Consider the following 23,481-nt stretch of genomic DNA (forward strand, 5'->3'; position numbering starts at 1 on the left):
ATCTCAACAGTCTTTTCCAAACTGAATAATTCTATGATCACATATGCTTATATGAGTTCCATGATTGCATCTTTTCAGCAATGCAGAATCTCAGGTTTACCAGAGCACAGACTACTGCAAATACCATTCTTAAAATGATTCTTTTATCAAACTAAAAAAATGATTAAACTGAAATTTGGTGTGCTGTCTTTAACCCAGTTGTTCTGAATTTTGCAAGAACCCTGTTCAGAATTAATTACAAGTAAAATGAATCGAGCACAAGAGGTTAAAAAACCTTTTATGAAAGTACATTACGTCACAGTAAGGGAATTTTATCAGGAAAAATAAAACCAACATGAACTCTCATAAATACTTATTTTGGTCAGTATATCTTAAAGCATTTGTGACTTGTAAATATGTGGCAGATTCAATACAGTTAGCAGTCAGCTAAAGCTTTAGTTAGAATTATCATATAAATACTTAGCATTAGGTACATATTTAAATCTTTTCCTGACTTAGCACTACCTTTTTCATACAGAAGCAAGTGAATTTTGGACATGGACAGAAGCTTACCTGCAGTGATGTTACTGTAGAAAGATCTTTAAGCTTTCCTTCTTCATCTTTTAAGTTGTACCCCTCCGGTCTCTTATCTCTTTCAGTAATTTTCCACAATTTGATTGTTTTATCTTTAAAAGAAAAGACGAGCAACTGTCAGCATAGGAATTCTGAGTGCAGTTACTTACCTTTCACAATATATTCCTTAAAGAAGATTTTACACCTTGGTTTAGGCAAGTCCTGGGCTGAAATAGCCTGGGTCACTTCATTCTGCCCATCCAGAAAATGCTGCCCACAGACAAAGTACTCCTAAAGCACATCCCAGATCTTCACTCCAACTCAGGGGCTCCTGGCAGCTGACAGACTGAGGAGCATGCAGAGCACATGCTGCTCATGAATCCAACCTGGCAGATTGCAGGTGGAACAAACCCAAACTACTCAATGCTCACTGCTGAAGCTCAGTTTATCAATGTGACTTGGCAAGGAAATAGTCTCTGTATTAAAACCAGTTTGGCAATAATGCCAGTTTGCTAGGTTACTTATAAACAACACAAGAACAGCATGGAGTCCACAGCCAGACCAATGACCCCTTCCTGGCCCACTGTGGGAATAGGCAGTGGTGCACTGCTGTAACTTCAGGAGCTCCTGCAAATGAAAGGCTGAGTAAAAAATGAGGCATTTCTCCCCCCAATGGAGAGCAGCTGAGAAATAACAGAGGAAAAATAAAAAACCCAATCAAACTAAGAGAAATGTGTTGTGATGACAAGAGAGAGAAGTAAGGAGAAATATGTACTCTTCTTAATGGAATAATAGACTCTTCCTTTCTCATGATGGGTGAAGCACATGGTAAGAGAGTCATGATGTCTCTCAGTTAGCAAAGAGCCTCTGAAACCAACAAACATTTTTTAAACATTTCAAATTGCATTTGTCTTTGGGGTTTTTTTGCACAAGCTGAAGTGCCAGATTTCCTGATGCTGATTGTCCACTCCCACTGTGGTTGTGCTCCTAACCTGCCAATCCTAAAGCTTCTCAGACTCAAAAACCAATGCCAGCTCTTCTGCAAAATATCTGTCCCTGAGATTCTAATGGTTGTTTCACTCATCTGCTTGTGCAGCAGCCAAAGTCTTTCCAAAGCTTCTGCCCTTCAGCTGCCAGCACAGATTTATTAACCACAGTTCCTGCATCGTTTCTGATTTCATTCTGATTTCATCTTTCTTCCTTTACCTTTCTCTCCCCAAGTACACAGCAGAGCATAATAATTTCCCCAGTGTGGCTGATCCAAATACTACTTTCAAATGCTCATACAAACCACTTTAAACACAGGGTATAGGAAAAACATGAATTGATTTACATTTCTGTAGCAACTTTTAACTTTGAACTTTTTTTGTTTCAAAATCAATCCCTCCATTACTCATTTTTTACTATTATGTATCTCTTAATGATATTGATATGCTAATATGCAAACAAAAAAAAATCACAATACAATTAGTCAATCTACAGAATTAAAGGTTAGTTCAAACTGCAACTAAAAAGCTCCTTTTAAATATTCAATAAATTTCATTTGTATTGTATATGATGTTAATTAATTATTAAAATATACATAGGTCAGGCCATGCCCTTGGATATTTTATTACATATAAATAGTGCATTCCTGTTGATCTAGTAAAAAAAATATAAAAAACAAAAACAATTTTCCACTGTTAGATTTGATTGCAATTAATAAATCTATCTCTTTCCTGAGTGAAAACTGTTTTATTAGCAGATGAGGTTATAATGTATTTCATTTCTTCTCCTTTATCTACCTCTGGAATTTAAATACTCCTTAGAAGTTTTAAGTATGCTTATGTTTTGCAAAATATAGAAAAAACAGAAACATCTCTGTGAGGTTAAGCATTCAGTCTCAAGGGTCTTGTGAAGTTAAAATTAATCAATGTCTGTTAAGCAGCCTGAAATCCACAGATGAAATAATCTGTATAAATTCTGATCTATCCATGTAGCTCACACTGAAAGTGGCCCAAATATATTCTGGTACAGAAGATACCAATGAATCATAATAGGTTGTTATTACTGTACTACAAAACCAGTTCATATTACAGTGAAAACTACAAATTTGCTAACTGCAAGCACTGTAAATCCACAGTGGGATTTGAAAGCCCTGGTGATTTCCTTCTGTCTCCTTTAATTAAGATGCCACAGTCAAAGCTTAGCTGATAACATGAACTGGAAAGAAACCAAGATTGACTCTGAGGGAGGTGACCTGTGCAGAAACAGCATCAGACAAAAGTCCTCCTCAGAATGAAAGGAACAGATTTGGGCAGGTGCAGACCTGCCAAGTCTCATTTGCTGAGGGTTAGAGTTAGACTGACTCTCTCCTCATCCTGGAAGGATGCTCCTTCCAGCACATTCCCCTGGTACACATCTGAGCACATGGAAAGGATGCTGTTTCACATGTCTCATGTTTCTGCAAAAACCATGCATTAGATCCTAAATTATCAGAGAGCAAAATATCAAAAATTGCATTAAAATAGCAGGCTTGGAATTTAGTAAACAAAAACCAGTACTCAAGATATTTCTACAATCTGTCCAATATGAGCATGACAGGTAGGGCCTTCAAGTTAGGAAACATATTATTATCCCTTTTCATAGGCATGGAATTGATAAATCTTGTCAAAGGCCTCTCCCAGCTAATCTATGAGACAGTGAATAATTCAGCGTGGGCTGTCTGTACCCTGAAGCAAAAACCATCTTTAAGAATATGCCAGGAGGTGAATCTTGAGGCTTCAGCCCTGCTGTGCCAGGAAGCTAGGAATCCTCCTTGGCACATGCAAATGTTTTGCAATTCAAAGCCAAAATCCAAAGCTTGTGGCAGTGCAACCATTTCTTTCTCCTCACCACGAAGGGTTCTGCTGAGATGCTCCAAACTAAGGGGGACAAGCAGAGGCCAAAGTATTTTTCCAGGTCCTAGGCTTGCTCACTGTTGGTGGAAACTGGAGTAACCACAGCAGCACTAGGACTGATTATTTCTTCCTTTCTCCCCTCTTACAGACAGTACAGACCAGAAAACTCATGTAGTGATCTGTTATCTGTAACTGCAAAAGCTGAAAATCTGAGGATCCGGCTGTATTCCTCTGTATTTCTACAAACAAACTTCAAAATTAAAAGGGAGAGGTTTACTTTCATTAATTTGCTTTTGTATCATAAGCTCAGAAGAAGCCCTTCTTAGTTTTCTGAAGGGGTGAGGGATATTTTAACCAAGGGAGAAGAGTAGAAATAAACTTCATAAGATGACTAACCATTAAATTAGCATAAATCACCTCTCTGTACCAGGTGTGTTTCATTTCAAATGAGTAACCCCAAAAAGTCAAAGGCAACTTTAGGTAAAACAAACTACAAAATACTAAAAAATTATCAACTACTTTGAATTAATGTAAACATTATTTAATGCTATATATTTTAATGCAAAGCAATCCCTTTATATTGTGTCAGTTCCCAAAGATGAGATTTCCCTATTTCTTATCAGCAACTCTGAATTACACTCAAACTTCTAGAACAAAAAAATGTATTTTCTCATTACCATCAGATCTAAAATTTGAAATCATTTTTGTGGTACTTTGTGTCATGCATCATCTGCACTAATAAAGTTGTGGGTGTCTAAATGCTTCCTAAATGACACCTATTCATGTTAGGTTACATTCAGTTTTTTTCCCTTATTTCATATCTGAACATCCCCTCCTGGTAATAATACTGCCTTCTTTCATCAGTAGGCTTTAGACATGTCAGAAATATGAGTCAGTATCAACACCCTAGTATTATCCTCGCTTCCAAGATCTGTGTACCTCTTTAAAACTGAAATAAACTATTCTGATGATAATGAATGAAAAGAAAAATAAATTAATCCCTCTCACCAACCTTCATCTACGCACCTACACATAATAAAAAAAATGACAAATACAGCAGAAAAAAATCTAAATTTCCCATGAAACACAAGCTGGTGATGCCTTTGTCACATGATCTATTTCAGGATAGCACTGCATATTAATAGAAAAATGGACAGCTCTTTAAATGTCTATGAATAATCAATTGGAAAAACCTCATGATTCTATGAATAAAATACACAAACAACAGACATCAGAGGCAGTATGACAGTCTTGGTAAACTCTGAAAGAGGAAATTACTAAAACAGTAGATTAAAATGAGCAAATATAAACGACAGCACAAAAACACACAGAGCAAATACTGCAAATACTGCTGTGTGCTGCATACTCCCATCCATCTCACCATTTGTTGATAGAAGCGAGTGAGCTGCATTTTGCTGTGGTAACCACTTGATCTTGTTTATTTTTTCTTCTATCTCCAAACTCTTCAAATAATCAAATTCAGGTTCATGGCTCTGGAAAGTGCTGTAAACATTGTACTCCCCCTGATTGTAAGGCTCATTTTTACTCTATGGAGAATAAGAACAAAAGAAACATTGTTTATGACAGCAATATAGCTTCATCTTTTAGGAAAGGTGTATAAACAACCTTATAAATATAAAAAATATTGGAAATTTAATTTAATTTCTCATTTAAAACATGATATTGACAGATTTGTTTCAGCAAGAATGAAATTTCCTGTAAGTATTGAAACACTTAATATTAGAATTTTTGAAGAAATATCAGCTATTCAGGAAAGACTTCTACACAAGATACTGCAGATGAATGGAATTTACAAGTGGAACATAAAGGGAAGTAAAGGTATTGTTTTAAACAGAATAGGGTTCCATCATCAGGAAAAAGCTATTAAAACAAGGCAGTAAGTAAAACAAAAAAAACCTTCTTTTTTCTTCTATCAGAATTTTGGAGCTTGGAAGCATTTTTGTTTGGGACAGCAAACTTACGAGTTAAAAATCCTTACCTTATTTCACTTCCTCTCTGAACAGGTGACACTGTTTTACTGAGTCTTGAGATTATGAACAAGTAAATTCAATTAAAGAAAGTGTTAAAAATTAAGCCAGGTTTTATCAGGCTATTGAGGAGGACACTGGTAACCCACATACCTCAGGTTCCCTTTGGAATATAACAACTCGGCCCCCCTTGTCACCAGTAGCCAGCAGTTCCCCAGTGTGGTTGAACTCAACTGTAGAAATAATATCAGCTGGAGGAAGAAAGAGAAAAAAGGCAGATTTTAGACTGCTGCTACAACACAAAGTCACTAGAAATATCAGGCACTCCACAAGAAATGCAACAAATGAGGGATTCGAAGGAATACAGATGAACCCACTAATGCAAACAGGCTGCATGCCATCACAATCTAATGAAACAAGTGCAAACATTAAAGAGGCAAATTTGTGTTTCCAGCACATCTGCAGTCTGGGGGAAGAGAAGCTCTCTGGAGAGGTTATGCTTCAAGAAGAGCCATCTTGGGTGGCTATAAAGCTTTTTTTCAGTACTGGCAAAGAACAAAATTGGCCTCCTGTTATGTGCTCTAGCAAGGACCAATACAACATCAGTTCTCTTTCATGTATTATTTATTCTACGAGCTTTCTGGTGATTTTAACATAACCCCCTAGCAATAGTTTTCTCAAATATGTATTGAAGTCAAAAGTGCAAAAGCAAAGTACATGCAGCCTGTCCTACCACTGAGGAATGAAGGCAAAACCAGAACTGTTCACTGTGCAGGGCTGGCAAGAGCCCACTCCAATCACTGTTTTCAAAAAATCACTTCAGCACCATAAAAATGTGTCATCAGAAGACAAAAAGAATCTCAGTTTCTCTTTTCCTGATTTTCTACAACTGCCTTCCCTAAGCAATTTCATCAGCTTAAACAAGAAACCTCATCAAAACCTGAGGCCAGTCTTGAGCACAAATTACTACAGATCAGGATGAGAGGGAGAAAGAGGCAGTAGGAGCTAAAGAACTGGTTCTTCTGTTTGAATGACAGTACATGCTAGAATCATAATCCACAGTTAATCCTACACTATTAGCATAATTTGAATTAAAATGCCTAGTGCAATAGTAAATAAAGAAACCATCATATATACAATCACAGGCAAATGCAGGGTATTACTCAGAGACTGCCTGTATGAATCCTCCATAATGATCAGTATTCACTCATCAGAAACATGGGCCAGATTTTAGAAGTGTCAATAGTTAGGAGCTCCCCTTTAGGCATAAAAAGCTGCAGCTCCCAAACACATTCATCATCCATCAGTTTAGAGGGAGAACAATGAAGTGACAGTGGGCTAAGCTCTTTTGAGAACCTAGCCCCAAATGAGTTCACAGAAATTCAAAGGAATTGAAATAACAAGTGGATGTGCCATTTACTTGATAGATTTTATGAATTGAAAACATCTGTTCCCATTTTTCTTTTAATAAACTAGCAGTTTGGTGTTAGAAAGTGTCTGTTGCCAATAGCTCTCATCAGCAACACAGCCATCCAAAAGCCAGATTCTTACTCAAACATTATAAACTATTTACCATCTAAAAAAGGAAAACTTTGCTCCAATCACAGTAAAGAAAAATAAATTTTCATTTTTTAAACAAATCTTCACCATCAAATTCTTCTAAATCAAACCAACATTTCTCCATTTTTTTTCCCTCTACTACTCCAACATATAAAGGAGGAAAGGGGACCATAAATGGATGTGTAGACTTTGAGAAAAATGGCACATGAAGACTTAGAGTATTTTTGGTCTGAACCCAAAGCTTGTCAAAGGTAATGGCATTTGATTTTTATGCGGACTTCCACAGACTGCATATTTCATAGATAATAACTACAAAAACCCAAGACTTACCAAAGTGTAGGAAAAGGACAGAGACTCTGATCATGTTTCATGATGCTCTGGGGTTTGAGTTTGGGGTGAGTTTGATGTCAATAATAAAAAGGGTTTTTTTCCTAAAATCTAAAAATCTAATCAACTTTTCTGGCATGTAAAGTTCATTCAGACTGCTTTCAATGGAAGAACTCTTCTTGGCTATTTTCTCCTTACCCTGCAGAATTCATACTGATGGTAGGTGTGGTCACCTGCTCATAAAATGACAGCTGCATGATTTTACTCATTCAAAGCTGTATCTCACCCCAGTCACACAGGCACAACTGCAGAAGCCTCATACTGAGACTCCTTTTAAACTGAGCCTTAAGTGTGCAATGGGCAAGAAGGGTAAATGCAGAGGGAGAAATGTACTATTAAATATGTGTGTATGTATGAGTCATGTTCAGGAGATTTTCTCAACAGGTCACAAAAGAATAAGATAAAGTAACTGCAAGAGGAAGGAATGGTATTTGGACATACATGTGGGAATAGACTTGCTATTGGCTTGGGATAATTCCACAACATCACAAAATATTCTTCTCCACAGTGGCAGTGGTCATAAAACATAATGCACTTTACAGAGGGCATCTGTCACTGCCCAGTGAAGTCCACAGCAGTATTTGCACATAATAACTGAACCAGGATTGTAATAAAACAGCTCTGCATTTTCTTATTATATTGCATTTGTCATTAAAATATCATGCACAGGTAAATGATTATTGTTCAAAGAAAAGGACTGTGGGCAGTGTGCAACAATGTTGTTCTGAGGCAAAATTCTCACCCCCTGACAAGGTGCACCTTCCAGATACATCTCTCCTTTCTACTACAAAAACTAATCCTGAGCTGGAAACAACCTATCATTTTTAAATTAACTCGTTCTGAAAAAGAGCAGATCCAATATTATGACCTTATGGGCTACGTAGCTTGTTGGTAAAAAATATCCCTGAATTGGAAAATCAGTTTTATTGATCCTGTAAATAACAGCTGAAAACAACAGCTATCTGTCCCCTGCACAGACACCACCACCCCCCCACCCCCCAAACATATCCAGCACATCTGTTCAGCAGGTGAACATCAGTCATGCTGCTTTCTTACAAAGGGTTTGCCAGGCTGACTCTCCCTAAAGCAGAGGAGGTAAGGACAGAATCAATCAACAAAGCTCTTCATACTCTTCTGCAGGACATTCCCCCAAGTATTTATTAATGCTGTAGCAACATCAGCCACTACTGTCCCAATCCTGCAGATTCTCCCACTGCAAAGTGGCCCCCTGAGCACACAGAGCAATTAATTCCCAGATTTCAGCCTCTCCAGGATATATAAATGCACCACAATAGAAAAGCTGATGAATTTGCATGTACAGTAAGCCCTTGGCAAGGGATGGCAGAGATGAAAGACTCCTTCCAGCCTTCTCCTACACTGCACCTTCCATATCTCTGCTGGCAGTGCCAAGCTTTGCACTGATAATTAGGATTATCAGAGACAGAGATAATTTACCTATTAAGAATAATTATGGGTAACCTCAATGCCAAACACTTACAATCAAACTGTAAATCCCATCTTTCATAGAACATTAATCTTCCTACTCCAATTTTAAAATCTCCATTTTGTCTATGCAGAAATGTATATAAACTTGGATTTAAAAGTCAAGATATTCAATATTTTCCCTCAATATACAGGTGATGAACGAGAAAAGTAGACCCAAAACTTTCAAAATATGAAAATACTCCAGGGGCATAAAGACCTGGTTATCTGGTCCACATCCAGCCACAGCAAATTGTCCCAGTATGCAAAATGCATTACAGACTTGAATCCCAAAACTTATTTGACATATTCACAGAAAGATACCACATTACTCTACACAGAAAGATATCACACTACTTTACAGCTTAAAGTGACAAGAAGCTTTTCCTGATCCAACCTGTGAAGAATTTCATTTACTGCCTCCTAGCCACCCCTGCCCTTTGATAGCTCACTAATTCCTCTGCAGATTCACAATTTACACTCCCTAAGTGTTCTTAATGGCTGTGCTGTTAATGGCTGCTGCCTAGCTAGATAAATTCAGGTTTTGTGATAGATCCAAGTCCATCACTGTACACCTGGGCACATCAAGGTAAATCAAGCTTGTTGAACTGTTCTTTCCACAATTTCATGAATATTGTTCCAGCACGGATGCAGGCAAATGAACCCTCCAGCAGCCCTCCCTCAGGCTGAGTGCAGGGATGAAACAAGGCTGGTACATGTATCTCAGGTTAATTTTGGCCTTTATTTCACACCATTACACACTTTTCTGTGTTCACCTTCTAGCCTCTCACAGCTTTATTTAAAGGAATCAGCTATTAAAAACCATACAGAACACCAACAGGTCCAAATACCTCTACAATAAATTAGAAAAGCCTTACCTATATATTCAATCTTCCTATCATTTTGGGGCACTCCAGTGTAACAGCATGTGATTTTCCACCTAATATGCACTCAGTGAAGCTAACTCTGAACATACTTACACATCCTCATCATCCTCATACAGTCTTTTGGTCAGAAACTTCAAGCAACCCTAAGAAAAGTTCAACTGTCATTTTAATTTGTTATTTTTACTAAAAATTTCTACCTTTCTGGAACCTTTAATCGAAGACCGTGGGTTTTCTTTTCTTTTTTTTTTTTTTTTTTGTCTTCAGAAGATCAGCAAAGCAAAGAAAATTTTGTAATTATTTCATCCAGCAATCATCATGCAACAGTACAGGGAAAAGAAGATCAGAGAATATAATCTTCAACTCAATTCCAGTGTAATCCAAGTAGAGAATTAAAGGATTTGGAATGGGCCAGAACACTGGAATTAACCACAGTACTCTTCTCTAAGAAAAAAAGCTGTGAAATCCTACCAGTCAGAGCAGGTCAGAACTTGGCATTAGAGTCACACCCAGCACAGTCAGCATGGCCAGCCTGAGCTGACTGAATCAACATCTGGGCCAGGTTTTGTTGTGTGTGCTCCCCCTGGATAGCAGGCAACCTTGTTGTCTCCCTTATTTCAACCAAGTTCTGACCTGGCCTAACCTTGGTTTGTGAAATCCAATAAGATCACAGCACAATCTGGCATGGCTGCAAGCAATGTTCAGTCATACTGATACAGAGGTCCCTGAGGAGAATAATCTGGAAGAAACAACAAAGAAGCTTGCAACAAAGAGAAACACAAAACAAAAGGACAAATGGCAAATAAAAGAGGAGCAGTATTACAGTATCTCGAATGAAGGGACAGCCAATACAAAGAGCTGTGCTGTCAGAATTTAGTCTAGACTAAGGAAAAAAAAAAGTAGGGAAAGAAAAAAGAATAAATGAAAAGAAAAAGCCTGCTAGCTTTTTAAAAGCTGAAGTTTCAAAGGTTTCCTCAAACAGCTAAAGTATGCAAAACCTCAAATGTAAGAAGGCCTTCTTTTATGACATAGCTGGCAGAGAGATCCTGGACAACTGAAAAATTTCCTGCTTGAAGTAGCAGTCTCTGTAAAGTGCATTCACTTTGGGCCACTGTAGCATTATTCACCATCCTGGATCCAGGGATTGTAGGACCTTAGAGGCATTGTCAAATTTCAAGCAAGCACAATGCAAACTCTCCCACATCCCACCATCTTCCTTGGCTGGGTCAGACACTTAACACCCATAACCAACACACCAGAAATCCAACTCCACTCTTGGGCAGACAAGACACAGATCATAGAACCACAATCATCAGGGCTGGAAGAGACCTTCATCAAGTCTAACCATCAACCCAGCACTACCATTGTAACCCCTAAACCACATCACTGAGACACAGGCTCCCTGACCTACACACAAACTGCCTGATCACCTTGCCAAGGCACCAAAACAACTCAGGTAATGTGCACAAACTGGGTGGCCAGGTGAGGAAAATAAGAAAAAGGAGAGCACAAGGATGCATGAGATGGCAAGAGAAAGAGAGAGCATGCAAATGTTAAGGTGCAAATGTTAAAAAAGTATGCAAATGTTAAAAAAGCAAAATCAACTATAACAAAGGATGCAAAAGAGCACACTTGAGAAGCTACATGGACATGTGAGAGCTTAAGAAAGCATGAAAGAGTACAGGGAAATGTTACAACAGAGAAGAAGTAGTTTGAAAAGAAGGATCTATCTGTCCCTTCACCCCTAGGATTATTTGTCATCCTGGCAAATCTTTAATTTTGCTTTTTTCCTCATTTATTATGGCTTTAAAGTTGGATGAGTTTGTGCTGGAAAATAGCAAATGTTTGCACCATGTCAGATGTAGGGACAAGGCAAAACACAACAGGAAGCTGATTTTGGCCAAGGCAAACTTTCAACACAGATGCTGCTAACAGTGGAAAACCTTGAGGGATCACTGAAAGAAGGTGATCAATTCAAATGAAATCCAGAGATGGGTGTCCACTACACTTCAGGTGGTTTTGTTAGCTGCCACCTTGCCTAGCTTCATTGCTAACACAGGAAATATATCAAAGGCAAAAACCAAACAGCCCTATTTAATCTTGTCATGCAAGAACAAGGTTTATCAGGCTAAATATCACCTTTTTTCCTGAGTACAACCTCTTCCTGACATGAAATCCAAACCCACACAGTTGAATGCTGACCAGGTCTTGAAAGGCTCCTTGAAACAGAAGCACTTCAGCTAGGTATGATAGTAAATAAAAGTGAAAAAACCCCAAAGAATGGAAGCAACAAATTTTTCTTACTTCAAAATCCTGGCAAGCATTGTGCTAATCTTTCCCATTGCACTAATCTTCTCCTTTCTTCATCTTTAATCTCCAACTTTTGGATTTTAGAATTGCTACACATACACACCCTGATGGCCTGCATCAGGCCTGGGTGACCATGAGACCAGTATGAGACTGCTGAGTTTCACAAGTCCATGCATCCCTATCCTCAGGGACCAAGGAAAACACCTTCCCATGCAGAACATCTGAGCATATGTTCAATGCTCTCTCAAAAAGAAAATTCGCTTAAAACAGAATCTAAAGAAACCAAACCCAAAGTCTTTGGCCCTTTATGAGTACTTAGGACCACTGTGATTTATTCTTTCTAGCCTGGAGATTTAATGGAGTTGGGTTTTTCCTCCACTATTTTTGTGTGTGTTTATTTTAAGAGCCTAGAAAATTTTTTCAACAGCTTTTTAATCACAAGCTAATTTCTAGCTGTATTTCTCAAATTAGAAAAATCAACTATTAGAGCACAGTCAATGTAGAAAAGAACTGCTTACAGGACAAATATGTAAAATAGATTATCTGGGTTCAGTGTTCTATGCTAAAACAACACTTTATACTGATCACAAGTCACTGAGATTCAGTGTTCCATAAACTGACCCTCCCATGTATGTATTCCCCATTCAAAAGCTCAAAGCCCTCATTTCAAAGGTTCTGGCACCCATCTCCTGCCTGCAGAGCACAAGGCCTCCAGGAAAAGAGGCCCAAGAGACTTGACCTTCTTCCCACTGAGGTAAATGCAAAGTTTCCCACCACTTCAGTAGTAAATAAGGTCAAGGAACATTTGTCAGATGTAGCGTAGCTGAAAATTAGGACACATTTCTCAAAAATTTGGCTACAGCTTTCATGCACTTCAGTGTCTTCACATTCAAGGTGACCTGCTTAGACCAGCAAGGCTGCAAAGGCAGAATGGCTAATTAACATTATTAATATTATCCTTTAACATTATTAATACTATCCTTGCTGAAGTCACCAGGTGCACTGCTTTGTGCCTTCCTAATGTGAAACGTGCAGTGGACTGATAAAAAGCTTCCCAGGATTCCTCTTAATGCCTATTTAGGGCCCCCAGCAGTGGCAGGCACTGCACCCCTGCAGAACCCCAGCTGCTGTGAGCCTGCAGCCCTCCCTGAGCACCAACAGGCAATGCTGGGGCTGCTCCAGCCCTGCTTCCAGCAGGTACCTCAGCCCCTGGGAATGCCAAAGAGGGGAACAGCAATCCCTCCATCCTCTTCAGCCTGAACAAAACCAAAAAAAAAAAGGCTACAAAGCTTTTTGCTCTCAGTAAATCAAAGCCATTTGGTAACTCTGCTTGTATCTATTCTTACAAGCAACGCTTAAAACTAAGAAAACACTGCAGATCAGTATCTATTTTAGCATAAAGATATGCACAGAAAGCTTCTAAATTTCACATTCCCTCAAATATTCTTCACAGCTTACATTGTGTAACACATGCTAGTCATTTACTCTTCTGAGATTTTGGGGAGGGGCAGGGGGGAGAGGTAAAAAAAAAAAGGGAAAACCAAAATTGCAGCCAGATCTTTCTTTCTTTGCTGACAGATGAGACACCCTCATCTAAGCAAAGGAGCCAGTAACAGGCCCAAAACACTCTGCTTGATAAACATGCACATATTTAGAAAATGTGCCAGTCCACTCCTCTTACCAACCCACGCTGAAGGACAAAAGAGAAGAAATTGCCATGGGCATCACATGGTGCATTTACAATTTCCAGAGAGAGGTTTAAACTGCAGCCACAGAAGGAAGCCTGCCTGAGCTGGGAGCTGCTGCTCAGCTCCGTGTTACTTCCCACCCAGGAGCTGCACAGCCTGGCTGCCAGCTCCAGACAGATTAGAAATGGTGCTGCCAAGTGTTAAAAATGCTAGGCAACCAGGCTTTATGGAGAGCACAGAAAGACCTTGAACCTCGCCCTTCATCTCAGAGCAAACAGAAGCCAAAATTGGAAAGCACACAAATTATTATTATTCACTAATTCTGCTTTTATTGTCGGAAGTGATTATGCTTGTGCATAATAATTGCAATGATCTACAACAAGAAAATACCAAGTTTTGTTAAAAGCCTATTCTAAAACAAAGAGAAAAAAATCCCAGCCATATTTAGAATTTTAAAGGAGAATAATTAATTTCAAATTTCTCAAAGACTATTGAGAAATGATCCAAAATTTAAAATATGATTCTCAATACCCAGATTCTATATGAATGTTATATCCATATATTACATAAAAACTTCAATAGAATTTCACTGCCAGCTGGTTCTGAACTTTTCTTCCCCCCCCCTTTAACTAAGCAATTAAACTTCAGAAGCAAAGCTCTCAGTAATTCTGTCACAGCAGTTCTCATGTTCAAAGCACTTTCTGGGCATTAAACTCCACAGCAACCCAAGGAAGTCAGCAAAGAAATGTCAGCATTCCCATTTTACACAAAAGAAAAAAAATGAAACAGATCTTCCAGAGTTTTTATCCAAGATCAGAGAACCAGTTTTGATTATACACATACTAAGGGACAGATAATCCATGCTGTGGCTTAGCAAAACATTTCTATTTAATAAAGCCCTTAATCACTTATCTAGAGACTTAAATGTTCCTATATTCAGCTCAAATGAGTATGCTTGTTGCTAAATGAATATACTGATGGAGTCCCAACAAACAAAGCCTCACAACAGCATGCACCCAGGGAGAAAAAGCCCAGTGAGCAGGCTTCTGGGTGAAGCAAGGGGCATATAATCCTAAAAATCATGAAGGGCTGGAGCTGGACTAGAGCCAGAGTCTTTAAGCACAGAGACAAGGCAGGCAGAGACACAACAGCCCTATCTGTGCTAGCAAATGAAGAGCTCCAGGATGTTCCTGGGTTTTGCAGTGCTATGATTCACACTGCTAAACTGATCAAGAGAGGACCTTGAGAGGCTTTTGGCTGCAATAAATTGCTCTCCCCAAAACACCACTCTGGCATGGCTCAGAGGCTACAAGGCAGGGCCACCTCTCAACAGCAGCACACACGTGGCCACCATGGTTTGGAAGCTGCAGAATGTCACCCCCATGGGCCCCTCTGTGCCAGCTGGTCCCAGGGCTCCCAAACACCCAGTTTGCCCAGGCAGATGTACCTAGTGAGTGAGTGCAGCTTGTAGGAATCAGTGTGGCACACACAGTGACATTCACACTCTGCCACCCTGTTTCCCAGCATACAGGGGGCTCTGGAGCTGCAGAACTAGCACAAGGAAAACAAACTGTGCTTGCTTTCTCAGCTGTAACCCAAGAGAGTGGATGGCAGTGTTTGAATCTCATCAGAGACTGACTACATCATCCAAATAAACTATATTCAAATACCATGAGCAGCAGACAGCTCTAGCTCACACATCACTAGACATCTCCTCTGTGATTCCCAGCAGTGGACCAGCCAGCTAAGGTCACACACAGGGCTTGCTGCCTGTCATGGGAGCTCCATGCCAAGCCATGTAGATACTCATCTAACATTAGCATCTGTTTGCTTGGCAGGCTCCAAAGGCAATTCAGCTGACAACTCTGGATTTGCCTCTGGGTTTGTCACAAGATCATATAACTCTGGGACTTCTGGGAATGCCTAACACTTCTTTGATGAAGATCATGCATATCATAATATATTAGCTTCATTCTAAGCATCCCTTGAAATCAGTGTTTGTCACCTCTCAGAATTATTCAGGTTGTGTGTCTGGTTTAAGTGTGTAAACTAAAGCCAAGTTCAGAGATCGTTCAAGTAGCTCTTGTTTGCATCAAGATCTCTTCAGCAAGTTTACATGATGATCCCAAGAAGACAAAAATCAGATTTTTGGGTGTCAATACGGGTTGCTGTTACTGATGGAAGACCAAAGTCTGCTCCCAAGCTTGTCTAAAATGAACAGGATAACTGAACCAGCTTTACTATCACCCTCCTGTTTTAAGGTTTCTGTATGTGAAAATGATACTAAAAAACCATAACTTTGCATTGCTCTAAAGCCTTGTTTCATAAGATTCAGTACATAAAAGGCCAAAGTCTTTCTTTTTATCTATCTATCTATCTATCTATCTATCTATCTATCTATCTATCTATCTATCTATCTATCTATCTATCTATCATATTTAAATATACATGTATGTATCCAACTGAATAAATGTGAGGAAAGATGGGCTTGTTCACATGCTTAAAATTAAAAGCATGCTAAATCACCCTATTATGTCAGGAAATAGATGAACTCTTGGCCCTGAACATTGGATTCCAGACAGCTGCAGTGTGAAAACCCAATGTTAAATTTGCCCTCAAGTTTAAATGCATTGTATTTCTATAATTACTCACTTAAAAAAATTACTTAAAGAGCAGAAGACACTAAAAATCAATGCACCTTTCCCCAGTCTGTGTCTGATAAAGAAACTTCAAACACTGTTAACAGCCTCAGGAAATAAACATCCCTGTTTTGGGAAACTCCCAATGGACATCCATTACATAACAGAACTAGAGCAGCAAATATTACAACTACTATGGACAATGTCTAAACCAGGAACCATTTGCTGGTCAGGCAGTTTATGGGTTTTTTAAATTTTATTTCTGAATGTAGCAGCATGCAGGGAACGCAGTCATTATGTAAAACAGCTCTAAAAGCTCTTTCCAGTCTAATAATGCAATATTGCAAGTGGGAAAGCGAACCATTCCCATTGTGTTTACAGCTATGGAACAGAGACTTCAAAGCTTCAAACCCATGTTTTAACACTAAGCAAAATCAGTTCTTCATCAAAAGGTTAAATGCAAAAGGTAATTTTTTTTAACCCATGACTAAAATTAAAAAGTCAAAACCAAAATCATCTGGAAGAATAAACATCACTAATCAGGTTTCTGTCTCCTGTACAAAAACAGACCTAGAGGAATTTCCTTAGGAGGCTCCCCAAATCAGGGGGGGTGCTTCAAAGCAAATGGTGGCTCACAAATCTGCAGGCACCTTCCCCAAGGCCATGCCTCCTGAAGCCATAGTGCTTGAGAATGCTAATTTGCAGCCCACACAGATAACATTTAGACACCTAAGCCCTTGACAGAAGCACAAGGCTTCCAAACTCCCCTAATATCCTTGAAGCTGTGCCTCACAATCTTCACTGGCTGTTAAAATGCAGTCCACAGTAATTATTGCTGTGCTCTCAAGGCAGAGCAGCCTTTGCTGCAACACAGCAGCTCTGAGACATGAGGCCAACTGAAGCCTCAAGTCTATTTTAGTCCCACTATAATTATAAATTATGGATATGTAGTCGAGATGCTTCTGAGTTGTTTGCATGAGGGAGTATTTATGCACTGCAGAGGAACACTGCAGAGGAATATCTGAGCTTGATCTGACTGAACTGGCAACAGAGCCAGTGTTACAGCAGCACGAGCTGTGCCCCAGCCATCACTGCTGACAGGACTCACTGCTGTGTGCAGAGCTAACAACAAAACATACCTTTTCTGCATCCTCCATTAGGCAATGTTGACACATCCATTAAATACAGAATGAAGAGAAAAGGTGTTGACAGGTTTCTCCAAGGCAAAACAGAGGAGAAACACGCTGGTTAGTTGTTCAAAGGACCGTGATAAGGGAAAAGTATTATTACCCAAGTCACAACCACAGAGTAGATGCTGGTAAATTTGCCAAAGCCTAGTTGAGTGGAGAGAGACATTATCTTACCCATGCCTGCACCAGCTCACAGCTGCCATCAGGCCTCACACTGCAGTGAAGAGGACAGATGCAGACCCTGGCACCATTCCCTAACCATGGAAGCTGGCTGTCCATGACAATGTCTTTATTTACATTGCTATCCCTTACTGATGCAATATTTATAAGTAACAAAAACTCCTCTTTTTACTTCAGCACATCACTGTACTTTCTGGGAACACCACCTCAGATCAAATACCCAGTGTTTTTAGTTTGATAGCTCCTATGCACTTGCATAATTAGCAACTAATTCTTAGGAGAAAGAGATTTGCCTCTACAGATGCTCTGCACTAACTGGGAAGTCCACTGTAAAGCAGTACCATATAGAGTAGATTGTGGGGATTAAGCACAATTTCCACCACAAACAATAAGGAGGATTTCTGTAATCAGCCTTGCAGAGGGATCTAGATAAATTGGAGCATTGTTCTATGATGAATGGGATGGAATTTCTAAAGTCAAAATGTCAGATTCTCTATGAAGGACAGAGTAACACCAGGCACAGTAATAAATGGGGAGAGGAGCAGCTGCAGAGCTGCCCTGCAGGAAGGGTCTGGGGGTGCTGCTGGCCAACAGCACCTCAGTGTGAGCCAGGAGAGGCCCTGGCAGCCCCAAGGGCAAACCCCACCCTGGGGTGCATCAAACACAGCACAGCCAGCCAGACAAAACAGGTCACTGTCCTGCTGGGTAAAACAGGTCACTGTCCTGCTGAGTGAAACTGGTCACTGTCCTGCTGGGTGAAACTGGTCACTGTCCTGCTGGGTAAAACAGGTCACTGTCCTGCTGGGTAAAACAGGTCACTGTCCTGCTGGGTAAAACAGGTCACTGTCCTGCTGGGTGAAACTGGTCACTGTCCTGCTGGGTGAAACTGGTCACTGTCCTGCTGGGTAAAACAGGTCACTGTCCTGCTGGGTAAAACTGGTCACTGTCCTGCTGGGTGAAACTGGTCACTGTCCTGCTGTGCTCAGCCCTGGGTGGCCTCACCTGGAGTGCTCTGTGCTGTGCTGGGCCCCACAAGTCAAGAAGGATGTTCAGGTCTCTGAATGCATCCAGAGGAGGGTAACAAAGCTGGTGATGGGCTGGAAGGAATGTCCTGTGAGGGGTGACTGAGGACTCAAGGCCTGTCTAGTTTGGAGAAAAGGAGGCTGAGAGGTGACCTCGTTGCTGTCTGCAGCTTCCTGAGAGAAGTGCTGATCTCCTCTCCCTGGGATCCTGTGACAGGCCATGTGGAAATGGATCAAAGCTGCAACTGGGCAGGCTCAGACTAGACAACAGGGAAAATTTCTTGCCTGAGAGGGTGGGCAAATATCAGAACAGGCTTCCCAGAGAGGTGGTAGATGCCCCAAGCCTGTCAGTGTTTAAGAGGCAATGTCCTTAACAACATTGTCTAACTTTTGGTCAGCCTGGATCAGCCAGGCAGTTGGACTACATGGTCATTGCAGATCCCTTCCAACTTAAGGAGTGCATTCTATTTTAATTATTTCACTGTAATCTTCTCCAGATCACAGCTGTCATGTAGGCTTCCCCCCCAAACTCTAAAAAGAACCCAGACATGAATAAAGAGATGTATCACATTATCATTCTCAGATAAAAAACAAAGACTGGAAGAAAGAAAAAAATATTGGAAGAAAAAAAATTATTTCCTCAGGATGATGTTGTTCAGAGAGGGTCAAGTCAACCTCCTAAATCTCAGTCTGATGCCTCAGAATACACAACAAATTATGGCATGTTAGCTGTTCATGAGCATGTTCTTGAACCTCCTCAATCTTCAGTCAAAGTGTGGACTTGCATTATGAGTGAACTTCAATTGAAATCAACAGGAAAATGTTTCAATAATGCATCATGCCAAATTTTGAATGTGCTTCCTGAATATTCAGAAAAGCTCTTCACTGCATGCAAAGGAAAATTATATATTTTACCTTAAACAAAACCAGAAAGCATGGGTCCTGCCTCAGAGTCTTATGAAGAGAGCTAGCTATTGTTTCATTCCTCCATGCTTAGAATGGAGGCCTGAAGAAAGCAGCCAAGGCCTGAAAATTCTATAAATCTCTCTCTCTTCTTAGGTCCTATAAACTTCCAGATTACTTGAGGCAAAAATCCTTGCAGAAAGACATGAGGAAATACAGGGACACTACTTTAAGCTAAATTAACATACCAGAGGGAAGTACTTACCAGAGTTATAAAAGCACAATCCAACACTCCCTAAAAGAACTGCAGAACCTGACCTGTACCCAAGTACACTCACACAGGGAAGCTGAAACAGGCAGCAAAGCTTCTTTTTCCAGTAATTTTGCACATAATTTGGAGCTCCTTTCAATAAAAGAGACCCTTTTATCTGCCACTTCCATCGCACTGCTGATTGCATACCCCGAGAAACTGTCTGCAATAAACATCCAACCATCAAGCAGTCACTAAAATATTCCATTTTCAGAAACTAGACAAATGACAATCATTATCATAAATGCCCTATTATGAGAAAAGAAATTTATTGTCATACTAATGTTTCTCCGGATGATGTGAGATAAAGAGTCTTTCAGAAGATGTCAGAGTAGTAGCTGGCCTGTTGGAGCTAAAAGCTTACTGATAGCTTCAGAAAGTCAGAATCAAACCACACAAAAAATCTGTATTTTGCTGGTAAAAGAAAGCAAGACACTATGAAGCACACAGGAAAAATCTTCAACTCTGGATTTTTTTTCCTTAGTAACTGACAAGATTTATTTGCCAGCTGGTAAAATAATGAAAGAAAGAGGCCAGCAAAACTATACAAAGCTAAGAGAAAATGCCTTGCACTAATTAGAAACAATGTGCAGCCCGATGACACTTTATAGACTTCAATTTGCATACTCTGCAGGAAGGAGCTTTCAAACATCTGTATGATGATTATTGTCCACTGGGATGTCATTTACAGTGCAAAGTATTAAAAACAGGGCCAAAAATCAATTACAATCTTTGTAAATGAGCATATTCTTTATCTGAGGGATTTGAACTTGTATGTGGAAATCTGCTTTAAAAGGAGAGACAGAATCTGATTTGACAGTGAAAACAGGCAGCAGCACACCCCCCATCTGATTTGCACAAAATTAAACTTAAGCATCATTAGGATAATAATCTGTATATAAAGTGCTAGAACAAAGTATTATTTGAAGTCAAGCCTAACAAAGCAATGACTAACCCCATGCCAGATTCAAAGAGAGAGGTAAACATCCAGAAATACAGTCCATTAACCAAGATTACTTGGATGATTAAAGATATGTACATACTAGACAGGAAGACACAAATATGCAAAAGCAATAGGGAGAGTAGAGAGCAACCAACACCCAGTGAAAATGCTATTTCAGCTGGTCCCTATTTAAGATATTAGAGTTAAAGACATTAGCCTATAATCAAAGGAAGCCAAAATAATGTGGAAAAACATAAATTACCAGACAAAAATATGAAAAAGTTAAAATTTACTGAGTAAAATAAAAAGGAAAAAAACTCTCAAACAAATTTTAAAAGGTTGTTTGAATGGACTGAGGGTTTCTTTTCTCATTTACTGATTTTCAGACATGCCATTTATCTCAGAGAACATGCTTAGAAGGTATGTGAAAGTAAGTTGAGTTTCATTCAAGAGCAATGACCAACTGCAGAAAATGGCCAGAAAATTCAACAGATATTTTATCAGAGTTTTTATTCATGGTAGAAAAATCTGGCAGCCTTCACCTGACTTTGCAGATCACTGATGACCAAGCACCATGAGTATTTTGTACAGAAAGTTAAGATGAATATAACTATTCTCTTGGAGGCAAAACTTATTTGTCATTGTAAGGGCAGATTAATGGCCCACAAATACACAGCCATACTTCAAGAGTGTAAGAAAGCATAATGGAGAGTGCAGACACTTGCTGAGTAATGCCAAAAGCATGCCCTTCCTGTGCTCTAAAGGCTGTCTTCTCATAATTAAGGAGGTACTAACCTAAGGCCTTGCATTTGACCTTTAAAGCCCTAAGCAACCTGAAAATCTAGCCAAGAGATCAGGCTTTCTGTGCTCCTTAACTCTCTTTCTTTTTTCCTTTTGCTTTTACAGCAATGATTAGAGAGAAGCTGTCAGTCCCCCTCAGCCACAGTGTCATTTGGTCAGGCAGGACCTGGACCTATTAAACTCTCATTCAAACTTCACAGCTCATTTCTCCTGGTGGGTACCTGGGGAGAAACTGAAAAGATACCCTGGAAGAGTTGTTTTACGGAGCTACCTCTCAGTTTTGTAGTAGGTTACCTGGCAGATGAGCAATTTTAAAATGCTAGTGGGATTTTTATGGTTGAGGCAGTTCAGAAGAGGATGAGATGCCAATCAGCTGTGTATAACCACAGATTAGAGGATGGAGGATGCTGTCAGGATGCCTGGGCCTCTTCATTGACATGGAACATCATGGCTGTTCTTGGTGTTCTGGAAAAAGGAACTGCACAAGCTATTTAATATCACGGGCTCTGCAGAATTAAAATGAATTCTGAATTTCATGAGAAAATTCAAGATAACTAGGTTAATGCAGGATGTCTGCAGCAGAATTTCAGCTGCACAGCAGTCTCCAGCTATTTTGAGCAGCAGCAACTACTTACTTAAGTAGAAGCAGCAAGAGGCCACATTCCCTATTGTCTGGGAATAACAAAGCTAGAACACCTTTAACAGGCTACCTAGGGATTACTTCAGCTAAATGCAGCTTTGTTATCAAAAAAGAAAGGATTTTTTTTCAGCCTGACAGCACCATAAAAACTCTTGTTCATAGTGAATGACACATGAACAGAGACTGGTGTTTATAATTTTCTGCTGGTTAAAGACTCATTCTTGCTCCCATTGAACTAAATGAGGCAAAACTGCCATTGATTTCAATCAGATTGTCAGTAGACCTTAAAGATACTAACCATCAGCACTTATTAATATGGAATTATCAGCAGAAAACATATTGACTAGTTGATCTAAATACTTTATCTTCATTCATCAAAACACTTAATCCAAATGAACAGAGACAGAAAACTGAACCTGGACCAAAGGTCAGGCTGAACTTACAAATTGCAATGACTGCTGATGCACATTACCAGCAGCAGCAGCATAATGTGTATTGTATCCAATCAAACCAATGGACAGAATATCAAATGGGAAACACACAGCATGCACACATCCCCAGACATGCACCTTGCTTTCCCAGCAGTTCAAATTCTGCCTCAATCACAAACACCTTCCACCTTTCCACTAAAACGTGAAAAAAACATAAAAAATTCATAAAACCATCTCCTTATTTGCTGAAGCTTTTCATTATAAAAGCCAAAAATCAACTTTTGCCACTATAAATGCTACAATTCTCATAAAAAGCTCTTAAAATCCACTGGTATTATTTTAACTTCAGAGAAATAATTGATGTATTACAAAGGAGAAAAAGAGTGGTAAAAAAAAATCTGAATTTAATGATATGAATGGTATTCCGTATACACTTAATTGCATAGCAGTAACACAACCACTTTCATTACTCTTTATAGCTTCAGATGCCCATTAGCACAATCCCCAAGGTTCCTTATGAATAATTAGATTAGAAGAGGGGGACTCTGATGAAATGCAATAGGATGCAATGCTTATGAAACAGCACATCTTGAATCCAGATGCTGACATGACAACATCATGAAGAGCTAATTTGCACATCCAAATTAATACCATCATGATGATAACATAAAAGAAAGATATGCATATGAAAC

The 23,481-nt window shown here is 39.5% G+C and overlaps 1 protein-coding gene across 4 annotated transcripts in view; it reads right to left on the reverse strand.

Moving 5' to 3' along the window:
• Window positions 1-23,481, reverse strand: part of PPP2R2C (protein phosphatase 2 regulatory subunit Bgamma) — a 190,115-nt gene that overhangs the window by 49,379 nt on the left and 117,255 nt on the right. For all 4 annotated transcript variants that reach the window (XM_018924773.3, XM_009099319.4, XM_050973346.1 and 1 more), the window contains 3 exons: window positions 5,573-5,670; window positions 4,813-4,978; window positions 553-665 (listed from right to left, as the gene is read on the reverse strand). In XM_018924773.3, the coding sequence (XP_018780318.1) occupies window positions 553-665; window positions 4,813-4,978; window positions 5,573-5,670 (377 nt within the window). The remainder of the gene's footprint in view (window positions 1-552; window positions 666-4,812; window positions 4,979-5,572; window positions 5,671-23,481) is intronic.

This window comes from Serinus canaria, chromosome 4, assembly GCF_022539315.1.
Source record: "Serinus canaria isolate serCan28SL12 chromosome 4, serCan2020, whole genome shotgun sequence".
Taxonomy (NCBI): Eukaryota; Metazoa; Chordata; class Aves; order Passeriformes; family Fringillidae; genus Serinus; species Serinus canaria.